This window comes from Anopheles arabiensis, chromosome 3 (genome assembly GCF_016920715.1).
Source record: "Anopheles arabiensis isolate DONGOLA chromosome 3, AaraD3, whole genome shotgun sequence".
Lineage (NCBI taxonomy): Eukaryota > Metazoa > Arthropoda > Insecta > Diptera > Culicidae > Anopheles > Anopheles arabiensis.
The window spans coordinates 794,986-813,535 of record NC_053518.1 but is presented as its reverse complement, the minus strand read 5'-3'; the positions used below and the strand labels follow the sequence as shown (position 1 = coordinate 813,535).

Genomic DNA, 18,550 nt, shown 5'->3' with positions numbered 1-18,550 from the left:
GAAGAAGCGCAAAACCCTCCAGGACGCTCCGTTGTCTGTACATGCTTTGAGGCTTGTTGGAGGCTGATAATGGAGCCTGCTGATGGCAAGTACTACTACCACAAATGCCGAGCACAATCAGCAGAATGGTGACTCTCCAGCCCATTCCGTGTGGCTTTTGCATCGTGATCGGGTGCGCGAAACGAGACCTTCCGACAAGGTTGTGTACGTCAGTGGCGGAATCGGAGTCTGGAATCTTGCTCCCAGCTCTCTTGTCGAGGCACGTCAAAATGTCCGTGCGGGCGTGATATGTGCGGTTTTGTTCGTCTAAAGCGCAATTGTTTCTTCCTGTCCCATGACGGTCGACGGTCGGCGCGCGATATGCGAAAACCGGCCAATGGGTATCGGCAGACAAGGCGTGGCATATGTTGTTGGCCTTTTTGCATAGAATTATCGCCGTGTGGGATTGAAAGACAGGGTGGACAGTTGTTGTATGATAAGAATAATGTTGGAGGATGCTTTATTTTTTTTATTACGACACAATCTCTTGGACCAGATGATGATCTTTTAGAGAAGTTTGTGGCTCTCTTTCCCATCTCAACCTAGACTTTACACTCGTTTTGTAGTAATTTCTTCCCGATACACCCTGTGTAGCCAGATGCTCAATGCGGTCACGAACGAGCCCCCCACAATAAAAACAACTACGCCAGAGACCGGACATAATGCGTCGTTATCCACCCCCGACTACTCCATTGCCGTACAGTTTTGCAGCAAAGTATGCGAAACGTCCGATCGCCAGCTGCCGCTGTTGTTGTTCTAGTTGCGCTAGCTGCGCCGGTTACTTGAGGCTCACGAGTCTAAACAACAAATTGCGCCTCGAAGATCATACAGTACGATCATGCATTCCAACCCACCCACCCATATTAATGGCACACACACACACACCCCCCGATCATCCGATCATGACTTGGCCAGACGAAAAGTTTGTTTTTCAATGGATAGATTTTCATCAACATCACACAGGAGTTAGCAGACAAGAGGAGTTGGTGGGAGCTCCAGAACGTCCAGAGAAATCGAACACGCGATTTACATTTGCTGCGGTCCGTGTGGCATTCCATCGAAACCGGTTCGCGCACACTGGTGTTTGTAAACATGACGCATCGCCACACACACACACACAGACACGCACGAATCATCCAAAAGGGCTGCGAAGAATCACTCATAACATTGGGCTGCCCATCTTCCACTTGATGCTGTTCATGCTTCTCTTCGCTGAACATTTCATTTTCATTTTTGCCATGCCGTGCCTTCTTTCAGTCTCTCAGCCCGAAAACGTGTGCAGAAGTAGAAGGAAAACAGCGGACCGACAAACATCCAAGGACAAGGCGAGGTTTTTGGAGAAGGAATGAGGTAGAAGAAGCCTTTAATTTTGGCCCCATTAAGTAACTTCTGGGAAACGGGAAACGCACTGGTGGGGCGATCTTTCGGTTGAGTGAAACGACCATAACAAAACATTAGTCTCGTGTACAAAAACAATCCGCGGACTATTTTGTTTTTGCTTTCTTCATGCTTTGGCCAGTTCCGGTGACAAATCCACCGATGAGGATTAATCCCATCTACTCACTGCAATAGCGTAAGATCGTTCGCGATCGTATCGGAAAAGGCTACTTTATTTCGAGACGTAGAATGCAAGTACTTATCGTTCTCTTTTGTTTTTATTGAAACTTTATTACTACGCAGCAGGTGCACGCGTAGCAATTAGTTTACTTTCTTCCCCCACCCGCCCAGACTGTTTGTCGACCCCGTTCCGTGTTAATAACCTCTGCGGATAGAAGATCGACTTTGTTTTTTGCTTGTAAACCAAATCTTACCCATCTTTGTGGCGCGCGTGTGCGCCTTTCTTGTGAGACACATTTGCAAACCCGCCCAATTTACAAAACTAATCGAGGGGATGGAACACACTCTTCCCCACTCTGGAACGGTCCCATTACAGCTGTTTACGGAACAAATAGTCGTGATAAAATCGGCAGGGTGGCCGTAAATAGAACGAGGCATCTGGAAGAACGTGATCGGCGTGTTTTTGGGGGGTTTTCTGATAAACACATATATCTGTTTATCAGACCTCCGTACAAAGGCAAACTATTTTGGTGTCGATCTCTTCCTTTTTTCTCCATCTAGCCCTTTTGGGATAAAGAAAAACACATGTACACATTTTATGATTGCACCGGCCAAAAGCATTTACAGCACCGAAAGCGCGAACAGTAAACATAAAATAGCAGGTATGGCAGGAAGGTGGTGAAGGAGTGGAGCGAGAACGCGAACACGATCCAGTCCCTACCAGTATGCTGCCGCTCGCCATGGATGGATGGAAGACGAGCGAGACTGCACGCACACTCTTTCCGTTGGTGTTGGTTTCACATTACCCACACCAACACAAACTCACAAAATATGCGCTAGCAATAACATCGAAAGAACTAACTCTCTATTTCATTTTCAAAAATCGAAGAAAAGCGGTGGAAAAACTGGCCCGAAAAGCGATGTCGCGTGTCTTTTGGCTAATGAATTATCAAACAGTTTTCACACTATTTTCTCTATCTCTCCCTCTCCATGTATTGCCATCGCTTCACCGGCATGCCATTATTTTGAAGGCCACAGCATATATTCGTTGCCCGTTCAACCCTCCCAAAAAAAATCCACCCCACAAAAGCCGGTTCCACGAGCGTTTTAACCTGTGTATTGTATATCTTACACGCACACCACGACCACCAACCCCTTGAGGCTCGCGGACTTGGGACACAGTGGCAGGGATGGTGGCGGTGCAGGCCCAATGGTGGCATATTCCCGGAGCGCCTGCGATGGGATTGGAGAAAAAAGGGTGAGTTTACGCAAAAGAAAACGGTCAGGAAAGAGGTGGTGGTGGTGGTGGTGTGGAAATTGTTTTGAGAAACTGCGTCGTAGCGAAATCGGCAGTACGGACTGGGACACCACAGGCATTTGCCGGCATTTGGCAGGGGGTTAGGGCACGGGGGGAGTACTGTTTTCGTTTGCTTCATTTTACCGGCAAATATGTTTTTGGTAAAAAAAAACCGATGCCGGTAAGAGAAATGCTCAAAACAGAGCGTTCTATGGAAGATATGAGCAAGCAGTTGGCGTGTCGCACATGTGGTTTGTTGAGAACTCATCGTTTACAGTAATTGAAACACAAATATGTTGTGGAATATTTTATTTAACTTTGCCTTGGGGTGGAAAAAAAAGTTTACTGCTCATACAATTTCTCTTCCCTGCCGCTCAAGAATCGAACACACTTCTTCTTCCGTCTCCACTAGCGGCGGTGGTGTGTGGCGCACGATAAGAGAAGTAACTCGAAGCGAAACGCACACCAATGCGCACGGACTTGCTGCGTATCTGCTTACACCGTAAGCGGTACCAGGGAAGGGGTTGGAAGGAAATAGGGGTTGAACGGCTAAGAACCGGGGGCTGTGCGGTGTAGTACTGACCAACAGTGGGCAAAAGGTCGCACTAAAATGATTTAAAATAGAAATTGTGGTGAGTTTATAACACTTGTGGTTATTTTAAATGCTCGAAGTTTGATCATATGTTGGAGGATTTAGTTGATTGAAATTATTTTTAATATTTTTGACAAAGTAATTTGTCTCAAAATACGTATTTTTTAACCTAATTCATTTAAAAGTACAATCATCCTTAGTGTTACTATAACAGCTCCAATTTCCGATGGGATGATTCGTTTGAAACTCTCCTTGTGTCAACATAATTACAATTTTACATCCTCACGTGTTTCTTTCACCATTTTGCCCACCGTAAATCCCACCGTGCCCCTTTCCGAGCGGGCACGATTAGGTAAGCGTAATCGCACGACTCGCGTGTGCCTTTGTGTGCGAGAGAGTAGTGAACACGTCACGTCACACCCCTGCTGGCCCTACCGACAGCCCTGCCGTGTACGTGTGTTGGTGGGCATGTTTGTGTTTTGGTTCGGCTTTAAATGCGGCTGGCAGGGCGCGTTCTGGCTATAGTTCGGTTTCAGAGATTGTTCCGCGCGTATCCTTCACGCTGCTAACGCAAAGCGCAAAGAGCTACGACGCCACACAACATTTGCTACAACTGCAGCTACCAGCCCAGCCAACCAAGTGTTGTTGTTACAACTCAGAAACGGGAAACGGGTGTATTACAAACCGTTTTGTAAACCGAAACTACTACTACTTAAACTGCCAACTGGTGTAGTGCACTGCCAACAAGGAAGTACAAGGAAACCGAAATAGTATCCTGCAAAGTACAAAAAGCCCCCACAGTCCCCACTCGAGCGGATTCTAGTCGATCGTCGATCAGCACCAGCTGCGTGAAAACCAAAAACAAAACCAGCCCGCGAACGCCAAGTGCCGGAAAAAGTGTTGTTGTAAAACCCACTTTACCAAAACAAAAAGACTCGCAACCAACAGCATGTCGGCATCACCGATCGCACGTCAGGCTTGCGCCTCCATCTCCCAGGCCATCCCGTCCAAGCGGGTACTGATCCATGACGCTTCCGAGCTGCCGGACCTGTACTCCTCCACGCCCGGCGGTACCCTGTACTCGACCACACCCGGAGGTAAGCATTTCCCATTTCCCTTTTTCCAGAACAAACCCCGTGTGTGTGCGGTATGTGTGTGTGTGTGGATTTTGAAACATGAACGAGATACGCGCGACAAAACGCACGTACGCAATCCGGCGAGAACTCTTGTGCGCAAACTCCAAATTTTATTCAATTCATTCCACGGCGTTTAGTGTGTGTATTGGTGAATGGCTAAGAAAGTGGTGTTCTTGTGCGGTGGAGAAGAGGTGGAGAAGAAAGTGTAGAGGGCCAGCGCCAGCGATGGGTGTGTGTTATTGTTTTGGGTTAATTGGGCACCGAATTTCACGGACACGCGCGTAAAGTGGTGCCAAGTTCGAAGAAATCGAAGAAGCATGGGGAAATGCTACTACGCAGTAATGTTGATGAAGGCGCGCCTCTTCTTTTTTTTTTTGGCGAGAACTATCTCTAGCCACACAGGTGTTAAAGATTTAGAATGGGAAATTCTAGAATAGATCGCATTTCAACTTGGAAATAGATCCCCCGGTACTATTTTGAAATCTAACCCCTGCGAAGAATATCTCACACTCTTCAATACGAGCACCACATGGAATGGAGCAGAATGCCATGAGATGGTCTCAGTAGGCGCGGCGCTTCGAAGATGAATACAAACACGTGTTTCTTGTGGGGCTTTTTTGAGCAAACAGTTTACAGCTGGCAACCATAAAACCGTTGCCCTTATTCGAGTTAATCAGAAACATTCGTGGCTATTCCTCGTGGTAATTCTCTTCTCGAGTGATTTCATTTTAACTCTACCATATCGCACCAACCCCGAAATGTCTGTGCGGAAGAGTGTAGAAGGAAATTTGGGGCCGGTTGGTTGTTAGTTCTATTTTCGGTGTGTGTACTACCGCCAGACCCGTACCATCAGAACAGACACACACACACACACTTCCCGTATTTCATTCGCTTTTTGACGCACTTTGCCCTCTCCCCCACGACCAGACCACCAGTCAGATACAAATTGTGTGTGCTCTGGTGGGGACATTAAATATTCGCGTCAGATTTGAATTTAATTCAAACGTCCCCATGACATGGCGGACAAAGACCCGCTCTAGAGCTGGGGGACTGGTTCAGATCACCCCTTCCCTCTTCACGCCTTATTCGGTTCCGTGTCACTGCGCGTTCCGTGTCCAACGAACGCTAATAGACGAACGCGAGACCCCGCGGTACCATACTCATCTGTGTCTGCGCTCGTGGATATCGTGCGACAACCACACGCGAGAAGCTGGTTGGAAAGAAACACCGAAACCGGTTCCTCCCACCCTGGTGCCTGGCGGGTGTGTATGTGTGTGTGTGTGTACTTGCCTAGGTCCCAAGCGAGTTCAGCGCAATCATTTAATTCCGTGCCCAAGAGAGGGCGACCAAGAATTTAGCAATGCGCGGCCCCAAACGTCGTCTGCCTGTTTCGTTGCGCCATCTACATCCCCTGGAGAATTTTGTCGGATCGGGAATGGGAAGTTGTTAGTGTTGCTTAAGGCTACTAACAAGCTGCTCTATTGGAACAGCATCCCCAAGCCGCTGGGGGGATGCGTTCCTAGAAGAATTGTCCAATTTATTTCGGAAATGGTTGAAGGACTCTGGAGGCGGCCTATTAACAAAAAACAAGATTGGGATGTTGTTGTTGTTGACGTTGGGACAGGATTACATTCGCCTAAGTAGTTTACTGGTTGATGCTAAAAATAGTACGCCCCAACCATAGCCCAAAACAGAAGGGAAAGCGTTTGTTTGTTTGCTGGAAGCTGATAACACCCCAGCGGCTATGTCGTCCTTCAAAATTCTTGGAAACTACTTTCATTCGATCTTGATCCGGAGAACATGATCCATAAATTATAGTGCTCTCCAAAACTGTCTAGGGTGGTGGATTTTTTTTGGGTGGAAGCTTGTAAAAGTGAACGTTTTGCCTGCCTGGTCGTTTGCAGTAACGGGCCGATTCCACAATCGCTATTTGCTGGACAGTTTTGCACACGTCTCTGGTGTGACTATGGAGTTGCTCTGGTTCCTGGTGTATTGGATCGGTGGACTAAGGCCCCATCCATGTTATCAATTGGCCGCAAAAAAGCCAATGAACCGATCAGAACACACAAAGAAGCATCGTGTGTGTGTGTGTGTGTAGGAAGCAACTTCTGCCTCGTGTTTCGATTAATCTCGTCTACACACAGGGAGACGACACGCTCTTGCTTTATTGTACCGAAATCAGCACAATGTGCTCTGCCCTCCCGGGTCTCTAATCAGCAACGCACCGCAACGCACCCCAATCCAAGGACCTTTTGGGCAATCTTATCTTGGCCCCGGGCCACTCGCTATCTCTATCCGCCTCCCTACCGTGTTGTCTCACTCATGTTGTTTCTAAGCACTCTAAGCGCTTTGACCTCAATATTTGCGGAATGGAACTTTTGCGGGCGTTGGTAATTAAGTGGGAAGAAGAAACGCAGTAAGATACCCAGGACACTCGGGCGTTGCATAAGCGGTAGTGATCATCGAACACACACACACACACCCGGTCGACCGGGTGTGTTGGGACGGTACACCATTATGGCGAGTTAAAAATAATCATCCAAACCGTTTCTGTGCTGTAGCTGTGTGCAGATCCGGCAGACGCAATACATATCGGCATGGTCGTCGACTTTGTTCCTCGATAGCAACCTTTACCCAGTTAATGTTTCTCATTAGATTTGGTTTAAAGCAGCTGATTCAATGACAACTAGGTGTAGTAGTGCAGATCACATTCGATCGATCGTCATTATTCGAGATGTTCTCTATACAGACTTACGGGCGGTTGTGGTTAAATATAGTTCCTCCACTACTAATATAACCTTCGAATTACGAAGGTTCTACCGACGAAGGTAGAACACATACAGTAGAGATGTAGTTGATTTTGCGCTTTCAGCACACAGAGCTCGAAACCAGGAGGACTCGATTGCGTCAGAGGATCGCGCAAGATATTGTTTACGATATTTTAATAGTTGCGCCCCCAGGTTAAGTGCTTTAATTGCACGTTCTCGATTCATGTCAAAGGTTTTAAACGATTTTGCCGTGAACCAAACCACCTGCAATCGATCAACAATGATGTGCTAATCTCTTTCTCAAACCTTTCAAACGTGGCCTCAATTTTTTGATCGCCCAAGTTCGCACGCTGCGATGATATATGCAAATGCAAAAAATAAACCAATCTTGTTTTTGGGGGCCGAGATAGGATATATCACCTACCAATTCCAGACCTCTGTGTGTCGGTATGTACACAGCTGGACGACTTGCTCAGATACTCCTCGCTATCTTTCACGAACCCCCTCACGCTTTATTAGCAAAGTACACACATTTCGGCAGCTGCGTATGGTGGTGGTACGTACACCAAAAGCTTCTGGAGAGTTGTGCCAAAAAGGCAAACAAAAAACACCCTGGAACAGATTTTTTGCGCGGCGGCACACCACCGCTCTTCAGATTGTTTGTCGATGCAAATGTGTCAGTCAGTGGCCTTATCAGAAGCTTCTCGAACATTCATTTTGGCGGCACGGTTACAGCTGCGATCTACCGGCTGCTGTTGTGTACTAATGATGATAATAGGCGTTTTAAGCATTTGTTTCCAAATTTTTACAACAATATTACTAGAGAACGATTCACTTCAAACTAAAACCACGTGGGAGGTTAAATTTGCGATCTTGCGTAGAAGAGGAGGACAGTTTCAACGCGATCTTTGTCCTGGGTGTAGATCTGTAGATACGCAGACGCGAACACGCGTTAACGATTTTCGGGGTTCTCTGAAGGTCAAATTCGTCGGACGGTGGGGAACGGTGAAACCGCTTTGCCAAATATTCACACCAACACAACCACCTGTGAGATCGCGAGATCGCAAAGAAAGATAGGAAAAAAAAACACTGTTCACGATCATAGTGTGCGCTGCGTACTGCGATCTTTCGTTTGTCTGTTATCTCGATCACCGATTTTAAACCTCTGTTTAATTACTAAGTTATTCCTTTTATTAATGAATATCTCTCTCTCTCTCTCTCTCTCTCTCTCTCGGTCTCTTCCGCTTTAGGTACTCGCATCGTGTACGAGCGTGCCTTCCTGATGAACCTGAAAAACTCCCCGCTGGCCCGCACGCCGCCAAACAATGTGCCAATGAACCTGTTGCGTACGGGCGTTGTCAGCCCGAACACGAAACCAATGACGACACTGTCGGTCAAGCAGCAGAAACCTGCCCGGAACTCCCCACCAAAGTACGACGAGCATCAGGAACAGTTCGACATGGATCTGTAAGCGCCTGTTTTGCTGTCTCGTGACTTTGCTGGGCCTGACGAGAGCAGTGGGCGTCGTTCCTTCGTAGCGGCATTTTTTCCAACACCAATTACAACCGGAAGTGACATCTGTTGGCCTGGTTCCGCCGGAATTTGCAAGGAGAAGGAGCAAACACAGAGAGCACAGCAACACAGAGGAAGCAACGACAAGAGCACATCGGATGCGGAGAAGATATTATTATTAATTCCCCCTATTATTTTTGCAATTTTTCGTTGGTCTTGTTAACTTGTTACGCGCGCGCGCACGTGCGATTGTTTTTGGAAGGCCGCAGACTAGGGGCCACAGGCGCACACGCGCGCGTGTGAGTGTGTGTCTTTGAGTAATATTAGCATCTCTGAATATTTGTGAGCCGCCAGACAGGGCAGAACAGGGGTTATCGACCCTTTTACTAACCGACTCGCGCTAACAACGGCACCCAGAGAGAGTAGGCATCTCGATAAATCGTTGGATGTAGACTTTATAAGTTTATCGTTCCTTCGGTAGTAAGATTAGCATTCGCATATACATATGTGTTTTAACGTACGCCCACGGTAGTCACGTAAGCAAAACAAACAAACACACACACACATCCTTTCTGTTTTAGTTTAGTGTTCACATCACCAGCAAGGGGGACCAGAGAAGGACAGGGCCATGTTTTGTTTTGTGTACGATCGGGGAACGATCGATCAGAAATCCCAAAAAGATAAACCCCAAAACAGCAGGATCCAGTGACAAGAAGTGTAGGCAGAGCAAGGGTGCGATCTGTTCGTTACTGTCGAAAGTCGAAAATCATTCTCTAGGCTCTAAGCGAAACAAATGTGGAGGATGACTAAGAACCTGCCCCTCCCATGCGAACCGATTATCTCACACGTTGGAGCGTTTGTGTGAGTGTGTCGCATACGAAAGGGAAAGTGGAAATGCATTGCAATGAATTCTCAGAATTCAGATAGCACCAACACACACACCTCACCTTCCTGACGGATTCGTCCGTTGAGCACAGCTTAACGGAAATCGTATTCGATCAAGGATTGTGTCGTGTGACATCAGGATCATGGCGCTCCGGGAAATGTTAGCTGATCGTTTTGTTTCTTTTTTACGTTTGTCTCTTTAGAACGAACCTACTGGTGATTTGTGATAAATGTGAAAGATTTCATTGACTGCAATCAACCGAACCTGGCCTCCCGCAGTGGGAGAAGGCAGAAAAGGAGGTTTAGGGAAGAAAACGGAATCTTTCATAGCTTTTGTATTGTTTAAGTCAAGCGTATAATTTTATTGAATGTAAGAACTTATGAAGAAAATAATGAAGCATAAAAAAGAACCTGTTTTGAAACGAGAGTGAGATCAGATTTGGATTTCTCTTCAACCTTTGTGGAAAAGAACGGTTTCGCATGTGGCGGTGGTGCATCAGAATATTGGTAAAAGTAACGCAAAGCTGCTAAGCTTATAAAGCTAACGCAAAGCTGTGTATATTTGAATGTTTTCGAAAAATTAACTTTCGCTTTTTAGTTGCTGTGATTTTGCGACCGATCTACGTGTATTCATTTACATTTGCAAAGCAATTTAAATGTGTCGATCACACGTGTAGGCAATGTTGTGGTATGATTATATATTTGTTTTTTGGTTATTTTTCGATGTTTCACTCACCAACTCGATATGAAAATGTACAAATGGTCGTTTGCACCAAATAGTAAAACTTTAAGAAAGTCATCCTAAAGACGCAGAAAAACGTACTGTAGCAGTAGAATTGAATTGAATTTGTATTTCATTCGTCAAAACTCCTCAAACAAAGGACGGACGAGAATATTTAGCATTGGGATTTAAATGATGCTGCAGGTAGGAGAGAGGAAGCACATTGAGTCAGATAGATTTTACTGAAACGTGTTTGTATCGTTATGCAGTAATTATAGCTGCTACTACTACTACTACCACTACTACTTTGCTACCCCTTAAACACTTTGACAAAGATAACATATGACATCTGCTTGAGTAAGAATGGTGTAATTGCAATGAAATAAAGAAACAATTCTCATATGATAGTAAAAACAACATTTATCAAAATTATATGACTTTCAATTTCATTTTTTTTTATTTTATTTCTAATGCTTATCCTTTTGAGTAGCTGAGTAGGACAAATGCTTCTTCAAATCATCAATTGATATAGCCCGTTGGATGAGATAGCAAGTACTCGGTCTGAATTGACATCTGAGATACGTTTTATTGAAGCAGTGTTCAATAATCGCTAAATATCATCAATAACCGGAAAACCAAAATGAAACGGTTGTATTTCCGCACCACAAACCTAATTTAAATTGTTTGGCATCGTATTTGTATAGCTTTTTCACCGGTAGCGTCAAGTGACATTTCACGAAGAAAGCCGAACTTTGACAGCTCGTCTGCACATCGAGCCGTCAAAGCACTACGGATTTTTCGGTATTTTGGTTATCTGGTGTATGTTTTGCCAATTTCGCTTAAATTATCGTGCTTTACTAACTGTGCGGATCTTCCTTTTTTTGTAGGATTTGCTGATCAATCAAAATGCCGGAGGCTCCAGCTCGCAATCCGCTCGACAGCTTCCTGAACGCTGTTCAAGCCACCATCGATGGACCCGTAACTTGGTTCCGGGGTGAGTACGTAGAACAAGGATAAAAATATTGTTTCTCCGGCTAATAACGATAAATAGCACGACTATCGTTTCAGCTAAGCATTCCAAATAGATAAGTTAGTTCAAATATGTAAAAATACGATACAATGAGGTCGAAAATGCAACATAATGTGCTGTAGTTTGGCATGCGAAAAGTCCATTACATAATTCCCTCTAACCTCCAGCCATCGGACGCCGACAAACCGACAAACGTCTTCAAAACAACTAAACAAACCTTTGCCTTTCTTTGCAGAGAAAATCGTCGAACCTAACCGGCAAACGTACCCGTGGTATCACCAGAAGTTCCGCCGTGTACCCTCCATCGACCAGTGCTACACCGACGATGCGGTCTGCATTTTCGAGGCGAACCAACAGTTTAAGCGCGACAAGTAAGTGCAGTGTGTATGATTGAATATTGGTGTGTAAGGAAAGAGATTCTAGTGGAGCTGGATATTTGAAAATAGATCTCATACTAAGGTCGACCTTCCAGAACCATGCAAAGCAATAACAGTGACAGTACCGAAAGAAATGTTCACAGCTTTGCAATGCAAAATTCGGCGTGTGAGCATTCTTTCCTATCGCATTGATAGTCAAACAGTCAGCCAGAACATGGGACACATTTAGATTACATGTATTCCCAAACTTGCTAATTCATTTGACTTTCCGGACAGACTCAACGCAGTTTCAGCTGATAACAGAATAGATAGAAAGATCCCATTAATTATCAAATCCACGAGTAAAAGTGGATGTTAAAAAAAACAGTCTAAAGTATAACAATCGATTGAGACTGTTTGAATAGCACATTCCTGTCATTTCTGTCGGCTTCTTGTTGGCATTTTATCCGATCATTTGATCATTTAATTAGCCAGTTCTACATCGATCAATCGCCAAGTGAAAAGTTGTTAATGCGAGCCAATATCTCAGAGTATTCCCTGTGTTCCCGTTTTTTAATTTGCATTTTTTGAGAAGCAATCACCATTGACTTTTTCGGATGCACCATCTGCACATGTGGGCGTAGATTAAATATCAAACAACGCGCATTCGCCTGCACGTACCGCGTGGCGTACAATGGAGAGCGATTTTAATTTGTATATTTGGTAGAAAATTCCTTACATAACACACATAATGCTAATAAGCAATCACATGTAGTTCTTCGATCTTTCGTCTAGCTTAATCTAGACCTGCTAAAGTAAACATCACCGAAAATAACGCCAAACCGCTGTGTGGTATCGGAGAGACGGCGTTCGCGCCGCCACATGTAGCATTAAACCCCCAGAAAAAAACACTTGTACGGCGCCGTGTACGCTGTACTCCCCAGCAGCTCGACCGTAACAGCAGGACCAGCGATGGACGCGCAGGGCGGCAGAGAGGGAACGTAAGCAAGTTGGCATTTCTGATTCTGGCTGTGCATCCAGTCACAATCCATTAGCCATCGATCATAATTTGCCTCGGCCTTCTATCTGCCTTTCTGTCTGCCACATTTTCCATTTTAATCGCTGATGAGCTCTGATTCGTCACTGTTGAGATGGGTGACCATAAAAATAAACGCAGAAATTAATATATTTATGAGCTGTGCAGGAAACGGTAACAGTGTGCGATGGTTCGTGTGTGGTTTGGTCACGTACGAAAACATGTTCACATCGCGATCGCATCATGATCATCATCCCTCCTGTCCTAATACACAAGTGATGAAACAGAAAACTTTGGGACGTTTTGGACACAACAGCAGCGGGACTTTCCGCATCCAGCGTCCGTCTATGCGCTATCGAACGGACGGGGAACGGAATGAATCTCGAGACAGTAACAGATACAAGACGAAGCACACACACGGCGCGGCGCAATCAAAGACACACACACACACAGACACTATAGACATTTGTTGACAATGTTGTTGAGAATGGTAAAGATTTTGATCAGTATCAGGTAGAACAGGTTGCCTGTGCCCAGCCGGAACATGCCCCGTTGCACCGGTATGCACTTTTTCACCCGCACCTCGGCCGTGTTTTTGCTGTACTTGGTGTATTGTTTCGGGTTGGGCGCGTTTCCCATCGTTTCTGGCGGGCTTGTGTGGTTTGCTTGGGAGGGATAAAAGGAGGGTGCGGTGAGGTAGTTGGATAAGCCAACGCCACTAAATCAAACACGTCGTCGTATGATGTTGCAGGCACGTGCCGTGAAAAGGTTTCAGTTCGGTTCAATCCCGGGACGAAACGAATCGTGTGCGATTGGATGGAATCGAGAAGCAAGACTGACCGATCCGTATTCGGTGCGCGCTGTTCGCTGATCGTGTGTGTGTGTGTATATGTGGGTACGAAGTTTTCAATCGATTATGGCCAATACGCTGCCAATACGAGATCGCCTCAATCGATATGGTCTGGGGAAAGCGTGCATTGTAGGAAAGTGTGCCATGTGGCAATGGTCAGAATGGAGTTTTAGACAAGAAAATTAACGTCCATTTTGGACAATTATTCGACTGTCGACTGTTGTGTATGATCGACAATGATTTAATGTAATTTCATAGGATTGTTCTACATATTACAGGGTTTCCCACGATTTATTGGTCAGTTCCCATGATTTTTTGGTGCGTTCCCACGATTTTTTGGTCGTATCCCATAGATTTTTGGTTCGTTCCCATAATTTATTGGTATTTTCCGATTGGATATCAATACAATTGCACCAACAAATTCTGGGAAACGACCAAAAAACCGTGGGAACGCACCAAACAAACATGGGAACCCACCAAAAATTGATGGGAACCAACCAATAAATCGTGGGAAACCCTGTATGTGACCATTTTTAAAATGTAAGTTGAGCCAATGTGCGCACACCGAGCATCGTAATAAACGCTCCACGAAACAAGATTCTTACTTTCACAAACGATTTCCATCGTTGCGGACATTGTACCTTTCTCCCTTTGTTGATCGCCGATCTTCGGGCGGTTTACTACTTCAATACTACCGATCCCGTATTTATAGGGTGATTATGGCTTTCCTTCTTCGGTAGAAGCTAATTGGCGATAACGCGCATCCTCACAAAGGGTTCGTTTTGGTACCGTTCGTTAGTGGTCTTCCCTTTTCCCATTGCTATAAAAAGCAATACCACCGCGCGCGTCGTTTGGGGATGGGGGCGGCCTTGCTGATGATCGTGCAATTTCACCGGTTTCGGTTTGCGCAAACGATCCTCCAATTGCCTTTGAAATCTCAAGTGCTTTGGCTCCGCGTGTTGTGGTGGCCAGGTTGAAAGGTACTAAATCTCTGCTGCCGGTTCAATGAGCGCAACCGGAAATCCATTTCACCGATCGAAGGTGTTTAAAGCTCGCTTTAAGAAGGCGTTGATCGCGCGCAAAAACCTTCGTCCCTCGAACAACATTGCAAAGGTGCGGCCCACACTCCATAAACACTCCTTCGTACACAATGTCAAGATCATCTGTTTTATGTTTGCAACCGACAGGGCAGGGGTGCGTGATGCTTGCGGGAGGGAAGTCAAATGTAAACTTACGAGCTCGTACGACAGACACCTGCGCACCTCACAACCAAAACCACGCCAGACACTGCTGCCCACCGTAGTAGCATCAGTTTATTTGTGTATGTTTACTCTCTGAACGCTCGACTGTGTGTGAATGTTGCCAAAATTGTCCGCCAGTCTCTCCCCTCAGCGTTGATCGGCGCATTGCAACAGCTCGCGACACCAATGAAGTGATCGGTTGCCGTTGACAGATTATAGATATTCTAATTAATTGGTTTTTTGATGCCCTCGCGTCTGCCGTGATTGGTGTTGTGTGTTGTGTGCTGAGCGAGAGCGCATCGTAAAAGGTTAACGATCAACCCTTCGATGTTCGCGATGAAAGTTCGCGATCGTGAATTTGTTTTTAAATAATGGAAAAAAACCGTGGTTTAGCAATAAACGTACCAAAAACATGGCGATTCTTATTTCGTATGAGCATTTGTCGTTAATGGACTTAAAAAAAGCATTTGTCAGCTAAGGGTTATTTTGTTTGACTTGAGGCCAATTTTCCGAAAATGTATAACGTGAGACAACTCAAAAAAATCAATATTAATTATCATGATAAACTCTGTAGTCTTACAATGATGAGAAGACCTGCTTCCCCTTTTTTATTGGAAATTGCTACACAAGACTAACAAATATTTTATGGTCGCCGCGTTTTGCCATAAACGCGTGGTTCGAATTAGTTTTGCACGATATATTGCTACCAGAGTTTGCTGTTTCAACTAAAAACAAAAAACACACACACACACACGTCTCCATAACGCGCTGGGTGGGAGAAGCAAAATGTCCAACCTGTTCCAGATGAGCAAAGTGCAAAGGCCGGTCGAGCAAGCCTGGAACACATAAACAAATGCATTTTCCAACCACAATCGTCGAACACGACGATCGCTTCGACAACGGGTAGTGGTTTGTGTGTGGTGCGGTGTGCGAATTTGTTTGCTGGCCACAATGTAAATAAAAGATATTTATATCTCCGCAAACCGTGTGTTTCGGCGGGACAACCTTATTAAGCGCGTTGTTGTTGGGGTTAGTAATGGAGTGTTTCCTGTTTTATTGTTACTATTGTTTTTGGGGTTGTTTCTGTGCTATTTAGAGAAAAATAAAAACTAAAGGAGCCGCCTGGTAGCTTGTACAATGGGGCAAAGGAGTGTGTTGTTAGTAGACGCAATGGAGAAGCCTGGTGGTTTGTAAAAAGAGGCACACAAACGCAGCTAATTAGCTTGAATATGCCTTAAATACACTCTTTTCTAATGGAATGGCTGAATGCGGCTTGTTTACCTCCGTCTAATGTATCAATTCAAATTGATAAATCTGCTCATGCCAATCTCGCGTCCATTGATTGATTGAGTACGTGATGTGGATGATGTTGTGTTGTGTTGTTCCGAAAAATACACACCCATTAAGCATCGACATTGATTGAAATTGATCCACTAAATGGTCAAAATAAACGATGTTGAGAAAGTTGTTTTCATTTACTCTTTATCTTGTTCATTAGTGGAGACTATCTGTCTGGTACGGTGAGCAGACAGTTTCACGCAACCCTACTAACAATCGATCGATTTTCTCTCATCAACCCACTTGAATCACGCGCGGGGGATGATGCGGCACCCATTTAGAGAAATCGTTTCAATTCTCCCAAACAGACCAGCAAACGACCGTTTAAGATGTGCAATAAATAAAGCACTTACAAGTGCATTTCGTTTCTCGATTTTGTAATTGAAATCCGTCCACATTTGCGGGTTTGATAAATGTGAACATATTTTCACTCTATTTGTTTCTCGCGTCCCCCTTTTCTCGCTCTTGCCACAGGATGGTCGACAATGAAATTCTAGCCATTTTGCGCCAACGCTTTGAGGACTGCGTGCTGTACGAGCAGCCGGACCATGAGCGCAAGTGTCGTTCGCTGCTGGACACGTACGAAAAGGCGGCCGAGAACTGGTTCATCAAGTGTAAGTAGTGATTTTTGTTTTTTTGGTTCTTTTACATCTCACAATGCTCATTTATTTGTTTTCCTCCCTTTGCCCACAGATGGTGATCTCGGTGGTTATGCGAACGCAAAGACGGCGTACATGAAGCAGAAGCATCGCATGATCTGGGAAAGACGCCACGGACCGGTCGGAACCGGCATGAAAACGGTCGACGGAGAGGGCGATGTTGCCAGTGAACACTAAAAACAAGTATGCTAACGAAGACCGGCGGGGGGAAGAGCGTAACGACCACCTCTGTTTCTCCTGTTTGCTGAGGCCGATTCGAGATCGTCGCGTAGTAGTGGAAGAAGTCCGTCGCGCTTACAATTTGTTTGAATTGGAGTGTATATATAAAAGCAATCCGTAAATACACAAAAAAACTAAACACGAAGCAATTTTCCCTTACCATACGGTTACTGGATTGGAAAACAATGAGAAACTTGCTTCAACGTGGAAATTTGACTTGCGTACAAGTATTGCACGCAACGTTTCGCATTGCCATCGTGTTGTACATTAGATTGCATTCAACGAAGGAGCGATTGGGTTGATTGGAAAATTGGTAAGGAAAATGCAATGCAAATGTAGAACTAACTAATTTAAAATGATAGAGTAGCCCTCAAATTACCCTTCCATAAAAATAATACAAAAAATGATAATTAAGTTGCAAAAATCTAAAAATCTGAGTTTTCCACAAACATCCTTGTATTCGGGAATGTATTTACCGTCTGCTTTCCCGGTACGCGGAAACGGCACGCGTTCGCATGCGCGCACGACTCGCGTTACGCACGCACCGCAGACGGGAAGAAAATTCTTGCTTCCCAGTGACTCACATCTCCCAGGTGGATCGTTGGGGAAGCATGGTGGAATGCTCTGGCCCTCGGATCGTCAAATTAGATTACCATCATCCAACACTTGTTTGGCCACTTTCCACGTGAACGCACAGAGCACAGACCAAGAAACACGACATGATGTTCCCGTTCGATGTTCTCGACTGATCGACATGTTGTTTGTTTGTTATGTTGCACAGGAAAAAGCCTCTGTGCGACATCACAAACATCAACAGAAAACAACCCCAAACAAGCAGTATTACCCGCGTAGTCGTGAAGGACACTCGTAAACTATGTACTTGTGTGCTTACGGCCACTTTCTAGAACGGATTCTGCCATTTCTCGGTTACTCTAGAATCTTTCGTTTGCGTTTACAAAGGAAAAAGCCCCTCGGCAGCGGTGGGGGTAAACTGCAAATAATGACAAATCGAACGATGCACCCTTCGATGCCGGGCCGGTCGCGGGTGGTTGGTTGTGGAGGCTCGGCATCGTTTTTGGATCAGGTTAAAAATACCCACCGAACGGCCACTTAGACACAGTGCCACGGTGCCGAATGGGTGAAGGGTGAAGGGAAAGCAGTGAAAATAGCACCGCGAAACAACAAACACAAAATGCCCGAACGCCGTGCCGAACATGGACAGTTCGGGCGGAAAAGCATGTTGTGTCTCGGCTCCCTGCCCGGCTGGTTTGCACGATGGGAAGAATCGCTGAACCAAAGGGTCAATAAAATGGA

The 18,550-nt window shown here is 45.3% G+C and overlaps 2 protein-coding genes and 1 long non-coding RNA gene across 3 annotated transcripts; 2 read left to right on the top strand and 1 right to left on the bottom strand.

Annotated features, from left to right (window-relative positions):
• The first annotated feature begins 3,991 nt into the window (after window positions 1-3,991).
• LOC120904547 (eukaryotic translation initiation factor 4E-binding protein) lies at window positions 3,992-10,213 on the top strand. The gene is made up of 2 exons (XM_040314636.1): window positions 3,992-4,582; window positions 8,640-10,213. Exons 1-2 carry the CDS (start codon window positions 4,435-4,437, stop codon window positions 8,858-8,860), a joined length of 369 nt encoding a protein of 122 aa, XP_040170570.1. The 5' UTR covers window positions 3,992-4,434; the 3' UTR covers window positions 8,861-10,213.
• A 980-nt stretch (window positions 10,214-11,193) lies between these two features.
• On the top strand, window positions 11,194-17,381 carry LOC120904546 (NADH dehydrogenase [ubiquinone] 1 beta subcomplex subunit 10). The gene is made up of 5 exons (XM_040314635.1): window positions 11,194-11,326; window positions 11,395-11,501; window positions 11,773-11,908; window positions 16,833-16,972; window positions 17,052-17,381. The coding sequence occupies exons 2-5, from the start codon at window positions 11,414-11,416 to the stop codon at window positions 17,192-17,194; spliced, it is 507 nt and encodes a 168-aa protein (XP_040170569.1). The 5' UTR covers window positions 11,194-11,326; window positions 11,395-11,413; the 3' UTR covers window positions 17,195-17,381.
• On the bottom strand, window positions 12,560-13,999 carry LOC120904548. The gene is made up of 2 exons (XR_005739788.1): window positions 13,512-13,999; window positions 12,560-13,036 (listed from the first exon to the last, which is right to left on the bottom strand). It is a non-coding gene; the product is annotated as an uncharacterized LOC120904548 (long non-coding RNA).
• Window positions 17,382-18,550: the final 1,169 nt, after the last annotated feature.